A 19,967-nucleotide genomic window follows, 5' to 3' on the forward strand; every position below is an offset into this window, starting at 1 on the left:
AACGTTCCCAGGCCCCAATGTTCCCAGGCCCCAACGCTCCCAGGCCCCAATGTTCCCAGGCCCCAACGTTCCCAGGCCCCAACGTTCCCAGGCCCCAACGTTCCCAGGCCCCAACGTTCCCAGGCCCCAACGTTCCCAGGGCCCACTGCTCTTAGACCCCGCTGTTCCCAGGCCCTACTGCTCTAAATGAATTTTAAATTACAAACTTCTAATATCTAACATATTTACAATATACATTAAAATTAAGATGAGTGTGATGCTAAATCAAATATATAGGAAATAATTTATTTGCCTTGAATTAAGTTTATGATATTTAAAGAAATGTGTAACCATGCCTCAGCCAGTGACAGTGTGTTCCCTACCCCTAGACCCCAGAGGGTTAAACAGCACCACCATTTACATCTGCTGATTACTGGTGTTCATGTATGTTAAAAACTTTTATTCATTATGGTAGCACATGAAGTAAAATAAATGAAAGGGAAAACTTAAAAAAAAATGTAAACATTTAAAAAACACAGTGCGACCCCCTTTAGGATTTGAACCTGCAGTATTTTGGCAGTAAGTCCCACTCGCTGCCTGTTGCTCCATCTGCTACCAGCTGCTGCAGTGATCCATGGCCATAAAAGCCAATGCAGTGAGTGAAGGGTATTGCTATGTAAGCCACACGATGCTCTTCTGGGAACAGGAGGCACAGCAGAAGTGGACAAGTTGCCCCTTTGCGGGGGCTTTGGCATGCGTACGCGGCTCTTTCCCTGTCTGCCCCTTGAGACATTTTAAGCCTGCATCATTTTCCAGAGCAAACGCGAGGTTGCTGGGATGTTGTGTTTGTATTGTCCTGTAGGACATACGAGTGACAGATTAGCCCCCAAGGGTGTATCCTGTGACCATAAGGCTTTACTCCTGCCAAAACGTCCCATGTAAAGACCATGAAAGGATTTGTTTCTTTGGATTTGCCGTTGACATGAAATGATACTTCTGCCACACTTTGAGATCCTTCTGAAACGTATCATGAAATGATGCACGCACATCAAAAATATACAGCTTGCTGCGATTATAAAATCGAATCTCATGAAGCTCAGGTGTGGAACATGGTGTGAAGTGGAAATCCATTTCTACTTTAAGCACTTTTTAAGAATCATAATGCCTTGAAATTAAAAGTAACAAAAAAGAACATTTATAACTTAAATACTAAGCTCAAATGTCTTTGCAACTGATTACTCAATAAAACAATTACATTAGAATAATTACCTAATAATTACAATTATTTAATCAGACTGGGTGTATGTGATGTTGTAGAAAATTGCCCTTTGTGCTGTATATCAAACTATAGAACCACAAGTAACATACAGTTTGATGAACAACACCAAAGGAAATTCCCAGCTAAGAATGTGTGTTTGTCCCAAACTAACCAACTGCTCCATCAATCCCCCAAGTCACAGCGACACACTGGATAGTGGCTCTGCTTGAGTAGCTTAACTATAATCCATGACCTTTTACATCATTCAGAATTTTGCAAATTCAGGCTCTTATGCATTATTATACCCTACAGGACTATTATTTGCTTAAGGTATAGTGTGTTCCCTAGATTTTCTTAATTTAAATATTTATAGTATACATGATAAAATGATTCGCAAATATGTTTACTTTTATTACGTGTTTCCGCTGCTAATAAATATTTACTTTTATGCAAGGAAAACCATAGATACTGTATGTATCACTAAGACTGCATTTTTTTTATTAGTTCTGTCAAAAAATAATCCCAAGCACATTTTCAAAAGTTTCATATAAAAAAGATCCAAGATGGCATCTCTATTTCATTTCTATGTGCACATATGTTTACCGAAAGCTAAAAAAAACTAAGCGCAGGGAATTGGAGTAAGAAGTGACATGTTCTGTAGAAGCGGTTATCAAAATAAGAAAACAAGCAGTTTAGTAGAACAAATGAAGGTAGCCTTAGATAGCCATAGTTTCACAAGATACATATCTAAACCCAGCTAACTGACCACTTCTGGCTGGTATTTGATGTGTTGGGGATAATTTCTGTCATTCGTGCTCCCCTGGTTGACCCTCATTACTGTGCTCTTGAGAAGGCAGTGACCTTTGAAGAACAGCTGTCTCCTCCTCACACTCAAGAGGTGCGACATTGTCGTAGTCCTCCGAGGGAGCGGCCTCTATCTCACACACCACAGCTTCTCCTTCTACAACAAACAGGTAAAAACTGTCACATAACCAATCATCGATGGACAGTGTAACAGGCAGTTACAGTATCAGCATGCAACACAGAAATAAAGTTACAGTGATACAAAAAAAAAACAGTAGTTTTTTTCTCGACTACAGGAGTGGATCATGCATTTTTGGACTTTATTGTGCAAGAGGGGCAAGCCTCAGTCGTCATACTAACCTCCTTCATGCATAGTCATGCTCATCATTTCTTTGTCATCAGAGGCCACATCCTCGTATTCACCACTCTCAAAAATAGACGGATTTTGTTCTGTACGTGTCGCTGTAGAACACATTGTGCATGGTGACCTTTTAGTATAGCCCCCTGACCTACATGTCCCATATTTTCGAGGTTAAGAATACTAAAGTCAACATATGAAAACTGTTATGACCAAAATCAGGTGTCTAAAGCTCTGTTTTGATTGTGATAAAACATCTTAGTTCAACTATTCTTGGTTTTGAAGAAAACACTATAATTTACCCACCCACCCACTCTGAAGCCGTTTTATTTAATTTCAAGTTTCAGTGTCAACATAGTTACTGTTTTGCCTTTGTAGGGCAGAATGACACATCCAGGTTTTTAACTGAACAGTGGTAAAATATATATTTTTTATCACAATACTATCGTAACCCACCCCCCACCCCCAAATTCTATAATGATTCTATAATGTGTCAAATTGTCATCGCATGGTATTTTCACAAAAATGAAATAATGCTAAAGAAGCTGTCAAAACATTTCATTTGCTCGTAAGTTAAATTTTCCCTAAACTAGTAAAAAAAACAACAGGAAGAGCGCCCTCTGTTGGTAGTCTTCAGCTTTGTCTGTGATTCACAGCTGAGCTAAGTCTAAATGATAATTACATCTCAAATATTTTCCTTACATGTTCATATACTCTGTACTCTACCATGGAACTATGGTTCAGCCATGAGACAGGAAGTTTCAAAGCACTTCCTGTAACCTGAGTTATATTGTATTTACTGAGGGTTACCCTTCGGTATTCCTTTCCAAATCCCATCAAATTTAACCCCTTCCTTCACTTACATTTTCTGGATTTTTTGCGCCTTGCCTGCCAGAAGATGAAGGCAGCTATCATGATAACAAGCAAGGCGCCCAGGATCACTCCCACGATCAGACCAGCTGAGCCGCGGCGTGGATCATCTGTAAACTCTGAAACCAAACACATTAATCGGGATGAGCTTCAGCATAACGACACACATATGAATCACACTCACAACCCTCTCTTAATAGGATGGCATCAATATCACAATTTATGGGTCTAGTTCAGTGTTTCTTAACTCGGTCTTCAGTGACCGTAAGACAGTCCATGTTTTTGCTCCCTCACAGACGGTCCATGTTTTTGGTCCCTCCCAGACAGTCCACGTTTTTGCTCCCTCACAGACGGTCCATGTTTTTGGTCCCTCCCAGACAGTCCACGTTTTTGCTCCCTCACAGACGGTCCATGTTTTTGGTCCCTCCCAGACAGTCCACGTTTTTGCTCCCTCACAGACGGTCCATGTTTTTGGTCCCTCCCAGACAGTCCATGTTTTTGCTCCCTCACAGACGGTCCATGTTTTTGGTCCCTCCCAGACAGTCCACGTTTTTGCTCCCTCTCAGACGGTCTATGTTTTTGATCCATCCTCCCAGCTCCCTTCCAGATGATCCCTGTTTTTGCTCCCTCCCAGATTGTCCCTGATTTTGCTCCCTCCCAGATTGTCCCTGATTTTGCTCCCTTCCAGATTGTCCCTGATTTTGCTCCCTTCCAGATTGTCCCTGATTTTGCTCCCTCCCAGATTGTCCCTGATTTTGCTCCCTCACAGATTGTCCCTGTTTTTGCTCCCTCCCAGCTCCCTCCCAGATGGTCCATGTTTTTGCTCCCTTCCAGCTCCATCCCAGACGGTCCATGTTTTTGGTCTCTCCTTCCAGCTTCCATTTTGGACTGTCTTTGGATCTCCAAAGACCAAGTGAATCAGGTTGGGAAACACTGGTCTAGTTTAATTGATGACGCCGGTACGGTGGTCTAACATCATCCTGCACTGCTGCACATAAACTAACTGAGTAACACATGAGACATAAGCATCCCTGCATTATCTTCCCACACAGTCCATGTGAATGTGCTCTCAGAAACAAAAATAGCAGCTGCTTCACATGAGACACTTTAAGCTTAGATGTTTTAATCGTAGAAAGTAGTACAGCGGCGTAGGGGACAGGCTTTAAATTTGGCCCTGTGGCACTACATCGGAGCTCTCCTTGAATGTGAATGGGTTTCTCTCCCGTAGTCCAAAGATAGCAATTCCGATGATGTCGCCCTTAGTAAGCAGATATGTGTGTGAGAGTCCTGTGACTTGTCTCTCACCCAGCACGTATCTCGTTGTGAGTGCAATATCCCCACAAGCCCTGACTAGATGAGTGGCTACTGAATCTTGAGTGGAACACGGGTTAGCATAGCATAGCATTACCAACGCATATGTGTTGAACTAATATTTAGCCTCACTTTCGCAGTAGACCTCGGCGAATGTGTTTGAGTTACAGCCTGTTCTTCGTACACAGTACTTGATGAAGTTTTCAGGGCCTTTGCACTGCAGAGAATTTCTCAGGTTGAGAGCAGGAACTGAGGAATTTGGGATGCTCCCCGATTCGTTCCGGACATTTCCGCACGCCAGCTCTGAACATATCATTTGTTGCTCCTTTTGAGAGTAGGGGCCGAGGGAGCAAACGGGTTCACAGCTGTGTCCGTAGCAAATTTCAATCACCCCTCCACAATTCTTAGACAGCCGAACTTTGATGCTATCTGGAATGAGAAAACATTAAAAACGAATTAATCTCTCTCTACATCTATATCTTCATAGTATCTTTGCACTTATTTAGGCCTGGAAAGTCATGTTAGTCCCTTTGAAGAGCATCTTTTAACCTTTAATAACAAAATGGTAATAGATACTGTTCTGAATAAATTGTTTTACTTTATCCCAAATGCACAATCATTTAAGCAATTTTAACTGTACCCTCCCTATCACAACATTTAATTTCGAGAAAGAAATACAGCTGTTTTTATTCATTAAAAATAGTGGAAATAAGTAAAATAAAAAATTTAAAAAGTCTTTCATATTTAATGGCTATTTATATACCACTTTAATGTCAGATATGCATTAATACTGTAAATTTTTTTGCTTTCATTTTGCAATAATTTAAAATTGATTCACACAGCTAAGTATCTTTTTAAACTGAAATACATATTTTACTGGAAATAATCAAACTTAAGAAATGTGCTCCATTGAAAATTTTACGGAAATAAGTGACGTAGTGTTCTCTATCTTTTGTTTCAACAGTAATAAAGATTAAGGCAAATGGGCAGTTTTATGGCATTACCAAACAGCTCCATTTCAGAAGTCCATCCACGACTACTGTACATCCAGTTGAGTAAAAGCTTCCTTCCCGGTCTGGAATGCTTTCTACACTCCTCTGAACACATTGCTTCACTGAGTGGTAGCTCAATGAGTCTCTCTCATTTAGGCATAGCTAGTAATGTTTTTTGGATTGGGTCACATACCTGTGCAAGTCACAGAGACCTTACTATTACAGTAGCCCAGCTCTGATTTACACTGCCCGAGATTTGACTCTTCACCGACGCAGTCGAGATGGTAGGCCTGATGTTGAACTGAGAACGGAGTGATGTGGTAGAAAGCATCTCCACACCCCAGCTCCTGGCAAACCAATCTGGACTTTGTCAAGTTCCACCCGTCACCACAAATGTTCTGTATTGCACCATTATGGCGCATCTGTACCGTGCCAGAGCAACTGCTGCCATTAGATATCTCCACGGTTCGGTTATCTGTGAAGGAGAAACGAAGCACTTTGCCGTTAAAAACTGGTCGGCGCTAGGAGTCACTGTGACTTTAAGAGGGCTCCCCTCAGGTTCCATTTTACCTGAGCATTTGATATAGAGCTGCTCCTCAGTTATGCTCGGCCTGCTGCTTGTTTTACAATCCCAGATTTTATTCTCCTTCCCAGTACATGTGTATGCCTTTGGCCACCACTTTTCCAGAGTTCTTTTCAGGCCCTTGTGCCGGATGTACGTCCCACATTGCAGGTTTCTACACAGCACCTGGTACTCAGTTACAGTCCAGCCCTCCACATTCACGGGTTGGAGGCTCTCCCCACTCACCACAAACACCCTTCCCTCGCACGAATCATTGCTGCCGACCAGCAGCATGCGGGCCCAGCCTGGGAGCAGGACAGGGGAAGATGGGGTGAAAAAAAGAATTGTCAATTCCTGCTCAACAAGATGTGGCCCTGGAAAAGGCAGCAGTAATTGAATCTCAGCCAATCATTATACAGTATATAGTCAAAAGTATTGGTACACTTGACCATTACACCCACAGGAACCTTTTTGACATCCTATGGTAAACCCACAGGTATCAGTATGGAGTGCATACCAAGACATTTTGGACAATTTTATGCTTCCAACTTTGTGAGCTGAATGGGAGTAGAATGGGAGTGTCATAAATGTACCTGTGGGAGCAACGGTCAGGTGTCCCAGTAATTTTGTTTATATAGTGTATTGTCATTTAGTGTACTTACAGCTAAAGGCAACTTGGTATTTTGCCTCATCGGTAATGTATATATATTTTATGTAGCATTTAAAATAAGCACGCCGTACCATAGCCATGTCTTGGAAAAGTTCTTAGAAAACGCAGCAACGTTTGTAAAAGAAACTGTAAAAAGTATTACTGAATTACGAATTGATGTTAGCAGGGTAAAAGGAAAAGCTGAACGTCTTGAAGCAGTATCCACTTTCGGACAAGGTCGTAAAGCGTGTTTTGCACATGAAGACGAAGAGGTGATTGACAGCACAGTGTCCCCCGGAACACCGACCGTGCGTCGGGTTATAAGGAGCACCACATGCCGGACGTACATACCGGAGCACTTTAGGTTGACTTGATTACACTGATTCTTCCTATGTCCTATTTCACAGTGTTCTATGGAGGCCTCACTGTGGCATTTAATTTCCTCCAGTCCTAGCCTAGATGAGTTAATGGGGTTGATGCTCTTCTTTTTTCCACAGCCTGCTTGTTCACAGATCAAATCAGGAAGGTTTTCTTTTAGTGTGTCTGAGCAAATGGGACTCCACTGGCCCAAGTGGAAGATCTCGGCGGTGCCGGAACAGTGATCCACCAAGTCCCTCAGTTTAGCTTTTAAACTTGCTGAAAAAGACCCACAACATTTATGAACATGTTATTTGTTTGCAGCTGTTGTATATATGACGCATGCACATATGGACGTGTAGCTTCTGCAGCTCCGCAAGTAGAGCATCGCGTTAACACTGACAAGAGCCTGAGTTCAGATCCGGAGGAGCAAACGCGCACTGCATCCTTCACTTCTACTGCGAGTCACTTTGGAGGAAAATGGCTTAAAGGTGTTTCAAGCTTGAAAATAAAGTGTTTGTGAAGCCTGTAATCAACAGGATGTGGAGAGCGAGTAGCTTTCAAGCAGTTTCCGGGGGATGGTGAGAATCCAATCTTTGTGGGGGGGGGGGGGGGCATGATAAAATTTGGTGAGCGAGGAGGTTATTATCAACCAAAACATTGGTCCGGATGCAGTAGCAGGTAGATTTACCTTTACGTATGTTACATTACAGAGGCCAATTTAGGGGGATGGTGAATTTTTTTCCCACAGTGGGGATGCCATCCACATGCATTCCATTACAACGTGAAACCTGCTTTTAAGGAATAATTAACCTAAATACAAAATAGCAAAGATGATGCTACCTGAGCAGAACACATTGACGGCCTTCTTGCAAGAAGAATTATTCTGAAGCTTAATATTGCACTGCGTTATGTTTTTAGTTTCTGCTGGGCAGTAGATACTGTTATATCGGTATGAACTATTCAGGCTGTGCTTGTCCATCACAGGAAAAGATTTTCCACAGCCCAGGTTCTCACACAGCATCTTAGAGAGATCCAGTGTCCATGAGCTAGCACAGACAGGGCCACATGTCACATTTTTGCATAGCTCCACCTGCCCCCAGCAAGTTTTTTCCAAACGAACAGACACACTGCCTGCAAAGACAGTAGGTGCATTAGAATTCTGACCGCGATGCATTAAAAGTAATATTATAAAGAATCAGCAGATGTCCAAACACTTTACCTGAACATTTCACGTAGGCCACTGCACTTTGGTTGGCACGCGTTACTTTTTCACAGTCAAAGAGGGATGTCTTGCTTGATGAGCAGTTGTACAGGTACTTCCACCACATCTGATTTGCCTCTCTAGATAGTCTGCTTTCAAAGGAAACGGCATACCCACATTGCCTTTCTCTACACACCACGGCGGCCGACTGACTGTTCCAAGTCTCCTCAGATGCTGCAAGCCAATAGTTGTTGCCCCTGTATTCGACCGCTACTTGACCAGCACAGGGCACCTGACCCTGAAGGTGAAGAGTTCTGTACTCTAACAAGGAGGGAATGAACAAGAAGAATTAGGCAAGATCTGTGTGTAGTAAGTCACGGGGAAATGCCTCTGCCGTTGGTGGAGGGGCCCTGTGTGAAGATATAGTGCTAGAAATAAGGTCTTGTTAAAATATGCTTAGTTTAAAACAGGCAAATCCCTAGTCAGCTTGTATATAGATTATATTTCTGAATTTATTGTAAACAAAAAAAGGTGTGTATGCCAAAGTCCTAAGCTTTTACAGAAACCTGTTTTACTTTTCTGTTTTCCTTTCATTAAGATTCCTCTTTTTGACACGGAAAATTCATGCAATGTGAATTTCACATGCAATTTAATTACAAGGAAATAAGCCAAAAATTAAATATTTGCCTGTTGACAAAATAATTGTGAATGTTTCTTAAATGGGAAAAATTCACAAAATAACTTCATTGAACAGAATGAGCAGTATGTTTTTGATTGGATTTCTGTTGTGTTTGCCTGTCATCTGGAACTTAATACTCATTACTATGGTAAGAGAATGTGATGTCTGCAGAGACTGTCCATGGAAAACACGCCCTGCTTACCTTCACATGTTACTTTGATATTGTGGTCAACAATTATATTGGATTTAGTTAAATACCGTCCAATTGAAGAATCATTCTCCGGAGAACCCTGCACCTTAATCCAAACTGGTGCCTCTCCCTCCATATATAACTTGCCACTGTGGTTATAGCTGAGGCCACAACCTTGATTTTTGCAAATGAGATCTGAGTGATTCTTTGTCCAGCCGTGTTCACTCACACTCATCCAGGTGCCACCATAAAACACCTCCACGATGCCGGAACACTGGTCAATGCTGTGAGTAAGACGCACCTCTACACTCCCTGTACACACAAAACACAGCACATACCTTTATAAAACCTTTATAAAAGCCTAACTACCACCCATTACTGGACCAAACATGAGGATGAAACCATAACATGACATTTATTAAATGATAATGCTGACCTTCGCAAATAACAGTAGCTTTCTTGCACTTAGCGATCGGTTTATGTCGGGCTACGCAGTGCAGAAGGGAGGATTCCGAGCCATCACAATCCACGTGGTCAACCTGACCATCTCCCTCAGTCGTGGTTTGGCTAAAAGACAAACCTTCTCCGCATTTCAGCTCCCTGCAGACCACACTGGTGTCCTTTGTATCCCACGAATTAGCACACACTGCCTCGTACTTATCATTTCTTTTGAAATGCACAGCCCCAAAACAGTGTCTCTCCTTTTCTTCCACCAAGAGCACCAGTGTAACATTGTCTGCCACAAAAAGAAGGTGTTTGCACGCTGTCATATCGCTGTCATATCGCTGTCAGTGTGTAATATAGATAACCTGCTGTTCATTGACTCATTTCATTAGACCATGGCCACATGCAATATTAACTTCATCCATCCATCCATTTTCCAAACCACTTATCCTACTCGGTGGTAGGGAGTCCGGAGCCTATCCCGGAAGCAATGGGCACGAGGCAGGGAACAACCCAGGATGGGGGGCCAGCCCATCGCAGGGCACACTCACACACCACTCACTCACACACGCACACCTACGGGCAATTTAGCAACTCCAATTAGCCTCAGCATGTTTTTGGACTGTGGGGTTAAACCGGAGTACCTGGAGGAAACCCCACGACGACATGGGGAGAACATGCAAACTCCACACACATGTGACCCAGGCGGAGACTCGAACCCGAGTCCCAGAGGTGTGAGGCAACAGTGCTAACCACTCTGCACTATGCCACCCTACAATATCAATTTACTATTCTAAATCAAATATCTATTTTAAGTGTTAACATTTTCAAATAGAAGTGACATTAAGAAGAGTAAAATCTTTGCTTTACCAGAACAGGTGAGACTGACGTCTTGAAAAGTATTACAGGATAAATGTTGGTGAAGGCTCGAGGTACCACAGTGCAGAGCTCTGCATATAGTGTCAGGATCGACCGCAGGATAGCTGGTGTTACATACTGGCTTCCATGTCTTGCCCACTTTCCCCTCCAACCTGCCTGCACAGAGGTGTTCCCCGTCGCTCAGACGCAGATGTGTATGATCTGTTAAAAGGAAAAAAATGAATTTTTTTGCCCCGCGTGGCTCCAGTTTAAAATACAAGAACAAACCAGTGAAATAAGAGAGAAGAAATTCAAATGGAACTTAGTAAGTTGCTTCAAAATCACAGTTCTTCATTTTGTACAAATTAGTTACATTAGCTTTTCAAAAGGTTTCTAATAAGAACATGAGAACACAATAAATTTACGAACGAGAGGAGGCAATTCAGCCCATCAAGTTCGTTTGGGGAGAACTTAACTAATAGCTTATCTAGCTCTGATTTAAAAGAACCCAAGATTTTAGCTTGCGCTACACTAACAGGAAGACTATTCCAAACTGTAACTACATGCTGCGTAAAGAAGTGCTTTCTCAAATGTTCTCCCACTAATTTCTACCTATGAGTTCTTGTATTTGAACTAATATTGAAGTAACTATTAAATATTTAGAATTAATAATTCTACTATTAAAGATCTTGATGTGTTCTTTTTAGTTTCTTTTATATATTTTGCAGGAAAATGTAAATATTTTAAAAGGATGGTATGAATGTAGTACAAATGATATTTCAGTTATTTTATTATAACATAATAATAATAATAATAACAATTGTTGTTGCTGTTGTTAATATTATTATTATTATTATTGTTGTTGATTATATTATTATTGGTATTGTTGATATTAATATTGCTATTATTACAACAATATTAATTATCACCCTTGCAGTTAAAAGTACGCTGGTAGCAAGGAAATACAGCATAGGTCTGAAAAACGGTCAGAAACTTACTTGAACAAATGACTCCTGCGGCACTCGAGCAATTTTCTTTGATCGTTTTCTCACATTTCCAGAGGTGCTGCTCGTCGCCGGTGCACTTCACAGACATCATGGTAGTGAGCCCTTCGGCTGAAAAGATTCCGGCTTGTGGGGTGCGGTCAGCCTCCCCACAGCCCAGCTGACGGCAAACTACATTGGCTGCATTTTCATCTAAGCCGAAAGGAAACGCACGGCATAGAATGAGAGCCGCTCTTCAGGTAGCGACTTTCACAATAAAAATGCATAGTAATGTGTGTGCAGAGGTTGATAAAGGTTTCGCATTAAAGAAATGTCTCACTGGAGGAGGGTCATTGATAAGCTAATGAAATGAAGAGCCACTGACAGTCTTACCCCAGTTGTGATCGTGGCACACACGGCCAGTTCCATTTGAATTTGTGATCTGAACGGCTCCAGCACATTTGTTTGTTAAGTTCAGCACTATATTTTCTAGGGTGATATGAATAAACAAATAAACAATCAAACATCCCAATAGATGAATATATCTGGGCTACACCCTGAATGGGAGACCAGTAAACTTGCACTTGAAACACACAGAGACAGAACTAGCTATTGAATAAATAAAGTCTACAAAACTTTCGTACAAATAAAGTAATTTGCTTGACCGAAAAGCATGCTAATTGGGACGGACACGCAATGCATTATCCGTAGAATGCATTACGTGTTGCTAGCATGTTTTATATAAGTACTCAAAATGTTAATTAGGTAGCACTTTTGAACCTGAGCATTCGACGTTGGCGTGATCAGAATTATGGCTGCATGCACTGATGCCCCAGCCAGGGAACCTGCAGTTCCACAGATTTGTTTCGTTTCCCGAGCACTTGACATTATTCATCCACATCGTATCAGGTACGTCAGGGTAGCTGTATCCCTGGGTGTATGTCACAGGGATCCCGCATCTTAACATGTTGCAGATCACTTGGTCATTGTTCTCGCTCCACTTCTGGCTACAGACAATGCCCCAGCTGCCATTGTATAAAACCTCTACACGGCCAGTACAGGGCTTTTTGCTCCCCTGCAGACGAAGCCTCTGGCTTTCTGTAAGAAAGAACAATGGAAAAACGTTCTATATTCCGAAGATTGCATAAATTCAGGATAGAGTATTAACATACTTAGGTGGTAGGGTCAAGTCTTTTTTTATGAATGATCACTGGTCATTGGACATAGTATTATGCAGTCTGTCCATCGTGTTACATAACACTATTATGCAAGAATTCTGATGCAAGAAATAAGCAAATAAATGGTGGTAACGTATGTTAACTAACAAAAAAGGTTACATTTTCATGTTTAATGAAGGGTGGCAGTGTTAGTCGGAATTTACGTCTAGGGCATGTACATATAGTTTTCCATTATATATATATTATGAGAATCTAATGCTGAAATAAGTGGTTTTCTGAAGGATTCGGCAGACCCACTTTTGTTGCGATAGCGCCAAAGCAACATTTAGCAGAAAAATGGCTGACCACATTTTCTGCTGAAACGTACTTCGCTCTTATCACTGATGAGTTTGTGATGTGGCTATGAAGATAAGTACAACTCAGTAAGAGTCTGACTCAGCCTCATCAATCATTACAACCACAAATATGCTTTTAGATTAGAGTATTTTTTAAGTTCAAACTTTAAGGTAGTAGAGTTAAAAAAAAACTGAAGGGAAAAAAAAACTATTTATAATGATGAGCTCACTATGGTGCTACCTGGAAATTAGAATTTATATAAGAGCCAAATACTATATATACTGGATAGTGTGTATTTGCACTGGAAAAAAAACACAATTTAACATTGGAACATATGTAAATTAACAGTAATACAATAATAAATAAAGAAGAATTTCTTCTGTTCTACAAAAACTTTGTTGGATACCTGGATGGAACCAGCTCCTTAGAACAAGGGCACCTCAGTCATGCCAACCCAATTTCACCACTAGCTTAATTAAAATTAATGAATTAACTTAATTAGTTAAATTACTCAATGATGCATTCCTTAGCCAAACAAGGTGAGGTAGCAGTCAAGTCAAAAAATACATGGACACATATTCGACAGTTGCTGCAAATACTGGCATGATCTTAGGAGAAATTTTGAAATAACTAAGCTAACACACTTTAACAGATTTAATATCATAGTTTAATACCAACATGAATATTTGAGTATAATCTAAGACTTTTCCATAGTACTATCACTTTCGCTGTTATAACAATCGATTGCCACCAGTATCGCTTTGAAAGGTGAATGCGTACTCGTCTACCAGTTTTCTGCATCCCTGTATAAATACATACATATAAATAGCCTTAAGTAATACCTGTACATTTCACCTTCATTTGTCCCATGTTCACTGTATGTTACATTTTATCAACAATATTGCAAGTAGTATAGTTGTATATTTTTTTATCTGAACCGAGGAAGGGAAAATAGTCTTGAAACTATGGGCAGTGACGGTTATGGACAAGAAACCAGTCTGTCCTGCCGCTGGTGTGTTACTCACTTTCACGTCCATCCATGCACAAGCCACCCTTGCTAACCACTTATCCAACAGAGAAGTACTGTCACAAAAAGCTAAAATATTACTTTCAATGACTGACAATATTTTAGAGGGAGCTTTTCATTATTAAATAATCCAAATTAATAGTTTCATACATTAATGTAAACTGTGTGGCGCACAAACAATTGTGTAATTAATGATTACTGGTTTAATTACTCAGTACTCTATTAGGTTACAATACTGTTGATCACGTTAAATGAGAAGTCAAATGCATTCCTGACATTTCTTCTGAATGCCATATTCTTGGCAATTAATTTTGTAATTAAAAGTGTATGCTTGCATTTTTTTGCATTTGGTTACTGTATGAAATTTCACCAGTATTTGATTAATTATTCTATTTTTGTAATAATATGGAAGTGAATGTTACATAAGCATGTGTTTAGTATATTATTCATGCAAAATAAAATCCATAAAAGCTACTAATTCAGTTAATATGAGCTTAATGATTGTATAACTTTTTTTTGTCCATCTGTTTTCTGAAACTGCTTGTCCTGCTCAGGGTCACAGGGGGTCTGAAGTTCCCACACGACCCCTCAGAATGACACGGGGAGAACATGCATACACTCCACGCACATGGAGCCTTGGCCCCAGGTCCCAGAGGTACAGATGTTTTTAAAAAAAAATCTAAAAACCTATCTTTTTAGAAAGACATTTAGTTGAGTATTTTTACTTTTTACTCTTTATAGTCTAGTCTTTGTATTTTATATTATTTATATTATTATATTATTATTATTAAATTTTATAGTATTTTTATTACACTACTCTTCTACTTTGCAGCACTTTGAGATTGCTAGAATATAAAGTGTAATACAAATACAATTTATTATTATTATTATTATTATTATTATTAGTATGTGGGGCAGTTATAACCAAAGTGCCACCATGCAGCCTGCATTTGTTTTACAATATATAATTTTCATTACTTAATTTTTTAGTTAAATATGGACAACTTTGACACAGAGCCGCAAATAATTCAAATGAAAATTATGAGACTTCAGATTATTAATATAAATAGCAAAATATTCACCTAAATAAAGAATCAATAGCAAATTAATTTACTTCAAGCAAGAGGTTATTGATAAAATGATTTTATTAAGCTATGCTGCTATTATTGTTGATAACGCAAATGGTAATAAAGTGAATGTGAGATTCTGCTCCTATTCAGCGCAGGTCCAAAAAGCTCATATACGTTTAGACATTTATATCCAAATTAATTAATTATTAAGAATGCAATTAGAGTAATACAAGTTGCTGAATGTGAAAGTAATTATTATTAAATTTAGGATGAGTCTGAACCCTATTAGACAAAGGTTCTGCTAAAAGAACAATTAGTGACTTTTTAAATTATACTTTTATAAATCTAAAATGAATCTTTTAGAATTATACTATATATTATTATTTCAATTTTGTGTAGAAATTCATTTTTGCGTACATTAGTACAACTTTATTATTTAAACCAATTAAATGCTTCTTAAACATGTACTGCATAGGCTCCGTTCCCCATAAAAATCGCAGTGCAAGGCTTTTTGAATAACTGGTAAATTCTCACCACATAACATCCATGCAGACAGGAGTAGTAAGGTGACCCTCATGTTTCCAGCACAGAAGCCGCAGTGAGTTAAGCTCAGACGAAAAGCTGACGCCAGTGTACGCCTGCCAGTGTGATAGACATCCTGCCCATCTTGCCTTTATAAGGAACTGCATTCTAAAATGGTTTTAACCAAACTTCAGAATTAGATATTACATGAAAATAAAGCATTACTGTTTTATTATCTTACATTTTATTATTACTGTTTTTTATTTCTTAATGCTTTTGAAGATGAGTCAAATATTTGCATACAGTATATAAATACACGTCAGTTAATTCCTTATAAGGACATGTGATTTGGGTGTATGATGCATTAGGAATGTTTTGTACTGAAGTTTATATTAATATGAGATACATGTGTTTTTTTATCTGCATATTAGCAATATAATATTATGTGCGTTTGTGAAAATTGAGCGCTGTACAGTATATCGTCAATCTACCTCCAGGACCTGAAGGAAAACAGCTCTGACATTTACAGTATCTTGCTTGCAAGAATGTCCACCAAGATCTCATTTTCAACAACAGTATCCACTGCAGATCATAACACCAGAGTATATCTCGCCATATACTTTTACCCTTAAACGTCCATTAACCGAATGATTTTTATTTTATCACTTCATTAAATCAGGCATTCAGAAATACTTCCCAAAGATAGACAATCCTGTCTATCTTTTTCTTTCTCTCTCTTTCATTCTTTCTCTCTTCCCTTCTCTTCTTCCAATCTAGACTTTACCACCTGCCCAATTCCACCACTTCCAAAGATTTCAGTTTGTTCCGCTGCCTCTCCTCCCTTTTGCTCTGTGCGTCTGAGGGACTGGGTCCCCCGGCGCACTGGGAATGAATCCCCGAGCTGATCTGGGGTGGGGGCCCTCTGGCCCGCTGGGGATGGGTCCCTGAGCTGACCTGGGGTGGGGGCCCTCTGGCCCTCTGGGGATGCGTCCCTGAGCTGACCTGGGGTGGGGGCCCTCCGGCCCGCTGGGGATGCGTCCCTGAGCTGACCTGGAGTGGGGGCCCTCTGGCCCTCTGGGGATGGGTCCCCAAGCTGATCTGGGGTGGGGGCCCTCTGGGGATGGGTCCCCAAGCTGATCTGGGGTGGGGGCCCTCTGGGAATGGGTCGCCAAGCTGATCTGGGGTCGGGGCCCTCCGACCCGCCGGGGAGGTGTCCCTGAGCTGACCTGGGGTGGGGGCCCTCTGGCCCTCTGGGGATGGGTCCCCAAGCTGATCTGGGGTGGGGGCCCTCTGGCTCACTGGGGATGGGTCCCCAAGCTGATCTGTGGTGGGGGCCCTCCGGCCCGCTGGGGATGGGTCCCTGAGCTGATCTGGGGTGGGGGCCCTCCGGCCCAACAGTAAACCAATCAAACTCTAGAATAGGGATGGCAGGTTGTGCTAGGCGTGGTTTGCCTGACGCAGGGTCATTGGTGGGACGCTGTGCTGGGGGCTGCCATGCATCTCCCTTTAGCCTGCCCACGGTGCACGGTGGGCCCGGCCTGCCTTGGCTGGCCTTACGACAACCTTCGCCCTATTTGCTCTCCCTTTTTGCTTCCACCTCTCCTCTCTTCCATCTGTACTTCCTAATGTAAGTCTGTTATCTTCCCCAACACACATGCTCATGCACATGCCAGCCATCAAGGGGGGCCGTATCGTATGCAACCTAAACAGTTCACACATTCACTGATAATAATTATAATTTTTGCTTACTTATTTGAGTTGATTTAATTTTTCTTCATTCTTTTGTTCTTTCTTTCCTTTCCACAGTCTGATGACACCTTGTTGTATGTCTTTGACCCTTCAATAATAAAAAAGAACAAAGTAGATTATAATATTAAAATTAATTTAAAATTAAAAATAAGAAACGCCACTCGATGCAAAATTTAGCAGCGTTTTTCCACTTGATTTGTTCTGAAAGCTTGTCCTCAGGATAAATCCCCTGACTGAGCCTCATGCGTGTTGCATAGTCTTGCAAAACCATTCATTTCCTCTCAAGCTACCTTCATATTGTGGTTTGACATGAACCACCACCAGTGCTGCAGTAGGCAGCTGCTCTGTGGCCAGTTGTGGCCCCCCTGCCGAGAGATATGCAGTGTGTAATGATGAGCATCGGAAACACCAACATAAGATGTGCTGCTTCTTCCATATCTGTGAAATGTTAGTAAACTGCTCTCAAATATCGGAGTAGCTGAAATTTACGACGGCATTAAAGAGAGCATAACTTTATAGGGAAATATTCTGGACATTTCGTTCTCATACTATGATAGGTCTATTCTCAACAAGTGTCCTTAAAAATATGTGTTTTGCAAAATTACTTAAATAATTTATCACAACATATTAATGTCACTGCAGTAAGATAGGTTCCATGTTTCCAAAAGCTATTGATACATTACATAGTGTCAGTGCATTAAGTGGAGAAAAACAGGTGCTGGAACCCTCCTTGTTATTCAGAACCAAATGCTCGCTATTCAGTACCAAGTACCAGTACTCCTCTTGTTATTGAGTAACAGGTGCTGGAACCCTCCTTGTTATTCAGAACCAAATGCTCGCTATTCAGTACCAAGTACCAGTACTCCTCTTGTTATTGAGTAACAGGTGCTGGAACCCTCCTTGTTATTCAGAACCAAGTGCTCGCTATTCAGTACCAAGTACCAGTACTCCTCTTGTTATTGAGTAACAGGTGCTGGTACCTTCCAGTATTGGTACAGTACAGTATTGGTATTTCCCTTGTTATTCAGTACCAAGTTCTGGTCCTCCCTTTGTCATTCAGTATCAGGTGCATGTACCTTCCTTGGTATTCATTACCAAGTACTGTCATATTTTCTTATACATAAAATATATATTTCTGTTATATTTTATTAATTGTATTTCACTGAATTAACATGTAGTGCAGGAAATTTATCTCATTAGTGAAAAAAGATGCTCTTGCGTCTCCCTCTAAGATACGAACAAACTCCAGCCCACGCAAGCACTCAGATCAACTAGATGGGTTTTCCTTCCGCTCTTAAAATGTGTTTTTGTCAGCTAATCTGAATAATGAGGTCATAATGCTAACCTTAAAATCTAATAATAAATACCTTTACCCGTACTCTGGATTTCCTTTTAATTTGCTTAAAATTGCTTTAAATATTAATACCAAAATATACGTTTGGTACGAAAGGGTCGAAAGTTTTTCAGTTTGCAGCTTCGCTTTTTCATTTTAATGAAGTAACAATGCATAATTTCTCAAATAAGTGGATGAATTTACAAATTATCATATGTTTTGGGGGGGGGGGGGGGTATTTTAAACAGTGAAAAAGCAGCTAAGGCATCCTACACACACAGAGCACTTTCTTCAGGAAAGAATAATGAATTAATTTAACTGCAGAATAAATCCTGTCTTTTTAAAGGCACCGTTATCTCGCCAGACCGAATATCTGTATTCTAAGTAACAGGCATTTGTTAGCATAACATTGCTACGTGTCTGAGACACAAGGCAGCTGCTGTGGAACTTTCATGGACTAACGGGGGTGAGTTAAACAGCTGAGAATTCGTCATAATTGGACTCACTGGTTTTGCTTGAGGATCTCGCCTCAAGTTCAACCAGGATAGGGGCATCACTGACATCACCTTCCTCTCAGCAATGACTGCAACTTTCCTTGCGTTTTTGTGACATGAGTAGGTTCTCATCCTGAGAGAGACAATTTGGAGAAAAACCGAAATACTTAGGATCACATATTTTCTTACTAACATGGTAAATTCAATGTATATTGAATGTATGTTTATTTGATTGTTTCTTCAATACTGCTAAGTCTCCTAAGTTTAGTATTTACTATTTAAATAAGAATACCATTTTGGACACCAGAGGGCGCTGTCACGTTTTTTTCCGTTGCTGTACTGTGCCAAGAAATATGCAGTTTTTTTTTGTTCTTTTGTAAGTTCTGGAGAGAAGTTGCTACAGTGACTGAGTGAACCCTGCATGCGAGTCCCATATGTGCCACATACAGAAGCAACCAAAAACTAACTAAAAAATAGCTAAAACTCTAAAATATACTGTAAGTAAAAGCAAGCCACATTTAATTTAACGAAGTATATCTCCAGGGGCATTCAATTCAATTCAATTCAATTCAGTTCAATTACACACGTGCAGGTATTTTATGCATTTACACACAGAACCCCTTTTTACGTTTAGATAAACTTGGCATAACATTTTGTGTAGATGATTTTATTTATATAGGTCTTTTTCATTTTGCCAGTTTATTTGTATTTTATGTGTATTGCGTGACATCACAGCACATGCTTTAAAGGCAGTAATTGG

General features: G+C 40.4%; 1 protein-coding gene across 1 annotated transcript; it reads right to left on the bottom strand.

The window, feature by feature from the left end:
• Nucleotides 1-1,813: 1,813 nt before the first annotated feature.
• Nucleotides 1,814-15,742, bottom strand: LOC125744838 (deleted in malignant brain tumors 1 protein). The gene is made up of 16 exons (XM_049017112.1): nucleotides 15,644-15,742; nucleotides 12,279-12,596; nucleotides 11,892-11,987; nucleotides 11,514-11,711; nucleotides 10,528-10,737; nucleotides 9,650-9,949; nucleotides 9,226-9,525; nucleotides 8,363-8,665; nucleotides 7,984-8,274; nucleotides 7,135-7,419; nucleotides 6,143-6,439; nucleotides 5,766-6,047; nucleotides 4,713-5,009; nucleotides 3,263-3,388; nucleotides 2,402-2,503; nucleotides 1,814-2,198 (listed from the first exon to the last, which is right to left on the bottom strand). Exons 1-16 carry the CDS (start codon nucleotides 15,684-15,686, stop codon nucleotides 2,044-2,046), a joined length of 3,603 nt encoding a protein of 1,200 aa, XP_048873069.1. The 5' UTR covers nucleotides 15,687-15,742; the 3' UTR covers nucleotides 1,814-2,043.
• Between the last annotated feature and the right edge of the window lie 4,225 nt (nucleotides 15,743-19,967).

Source organism: Brienomyrus brachyistius, chromosome 6 (genome assembly GCF_023856365.1).
Source record: "Brienomyrus brachyistius isolate T26 chromosome 6, BBRACH_0.4, whole genome shotgun sequence".
Classification (NCBI taxonomy): domain Eukaryota; kingdom Metazoa; phylum Chordata; class Actinopteri; order Osteoglossiformes; family Mormyridae; genus Brienomyrus; species Brienomyrus brachyistius.

Bases quoted from the DNA above. Each gene is read 5' to 3' on its own strand.
- LOC125744838 (XM_049017112.1), bottom strand. From the start codon at position 15,686: ATGAGGGTCACCTTACTACTCCTGTCTGCATGGATGTTATGTG. The intron at 7,420-7,983 runs GTAGCATCATCT...GGTCTTTTTCAG, and splicing joins CGTCAATGTGTTCTGCTCAG to CAAGTTTAAAAGCTAAACTG. The intron at 3,389-4,712 runs GTGAGGCTAAAT...GTTTGGTTTCAG, and splicing joins CGCCGAGGTCTACTGCGAAA to AGTTTACAGATGATCCACGC.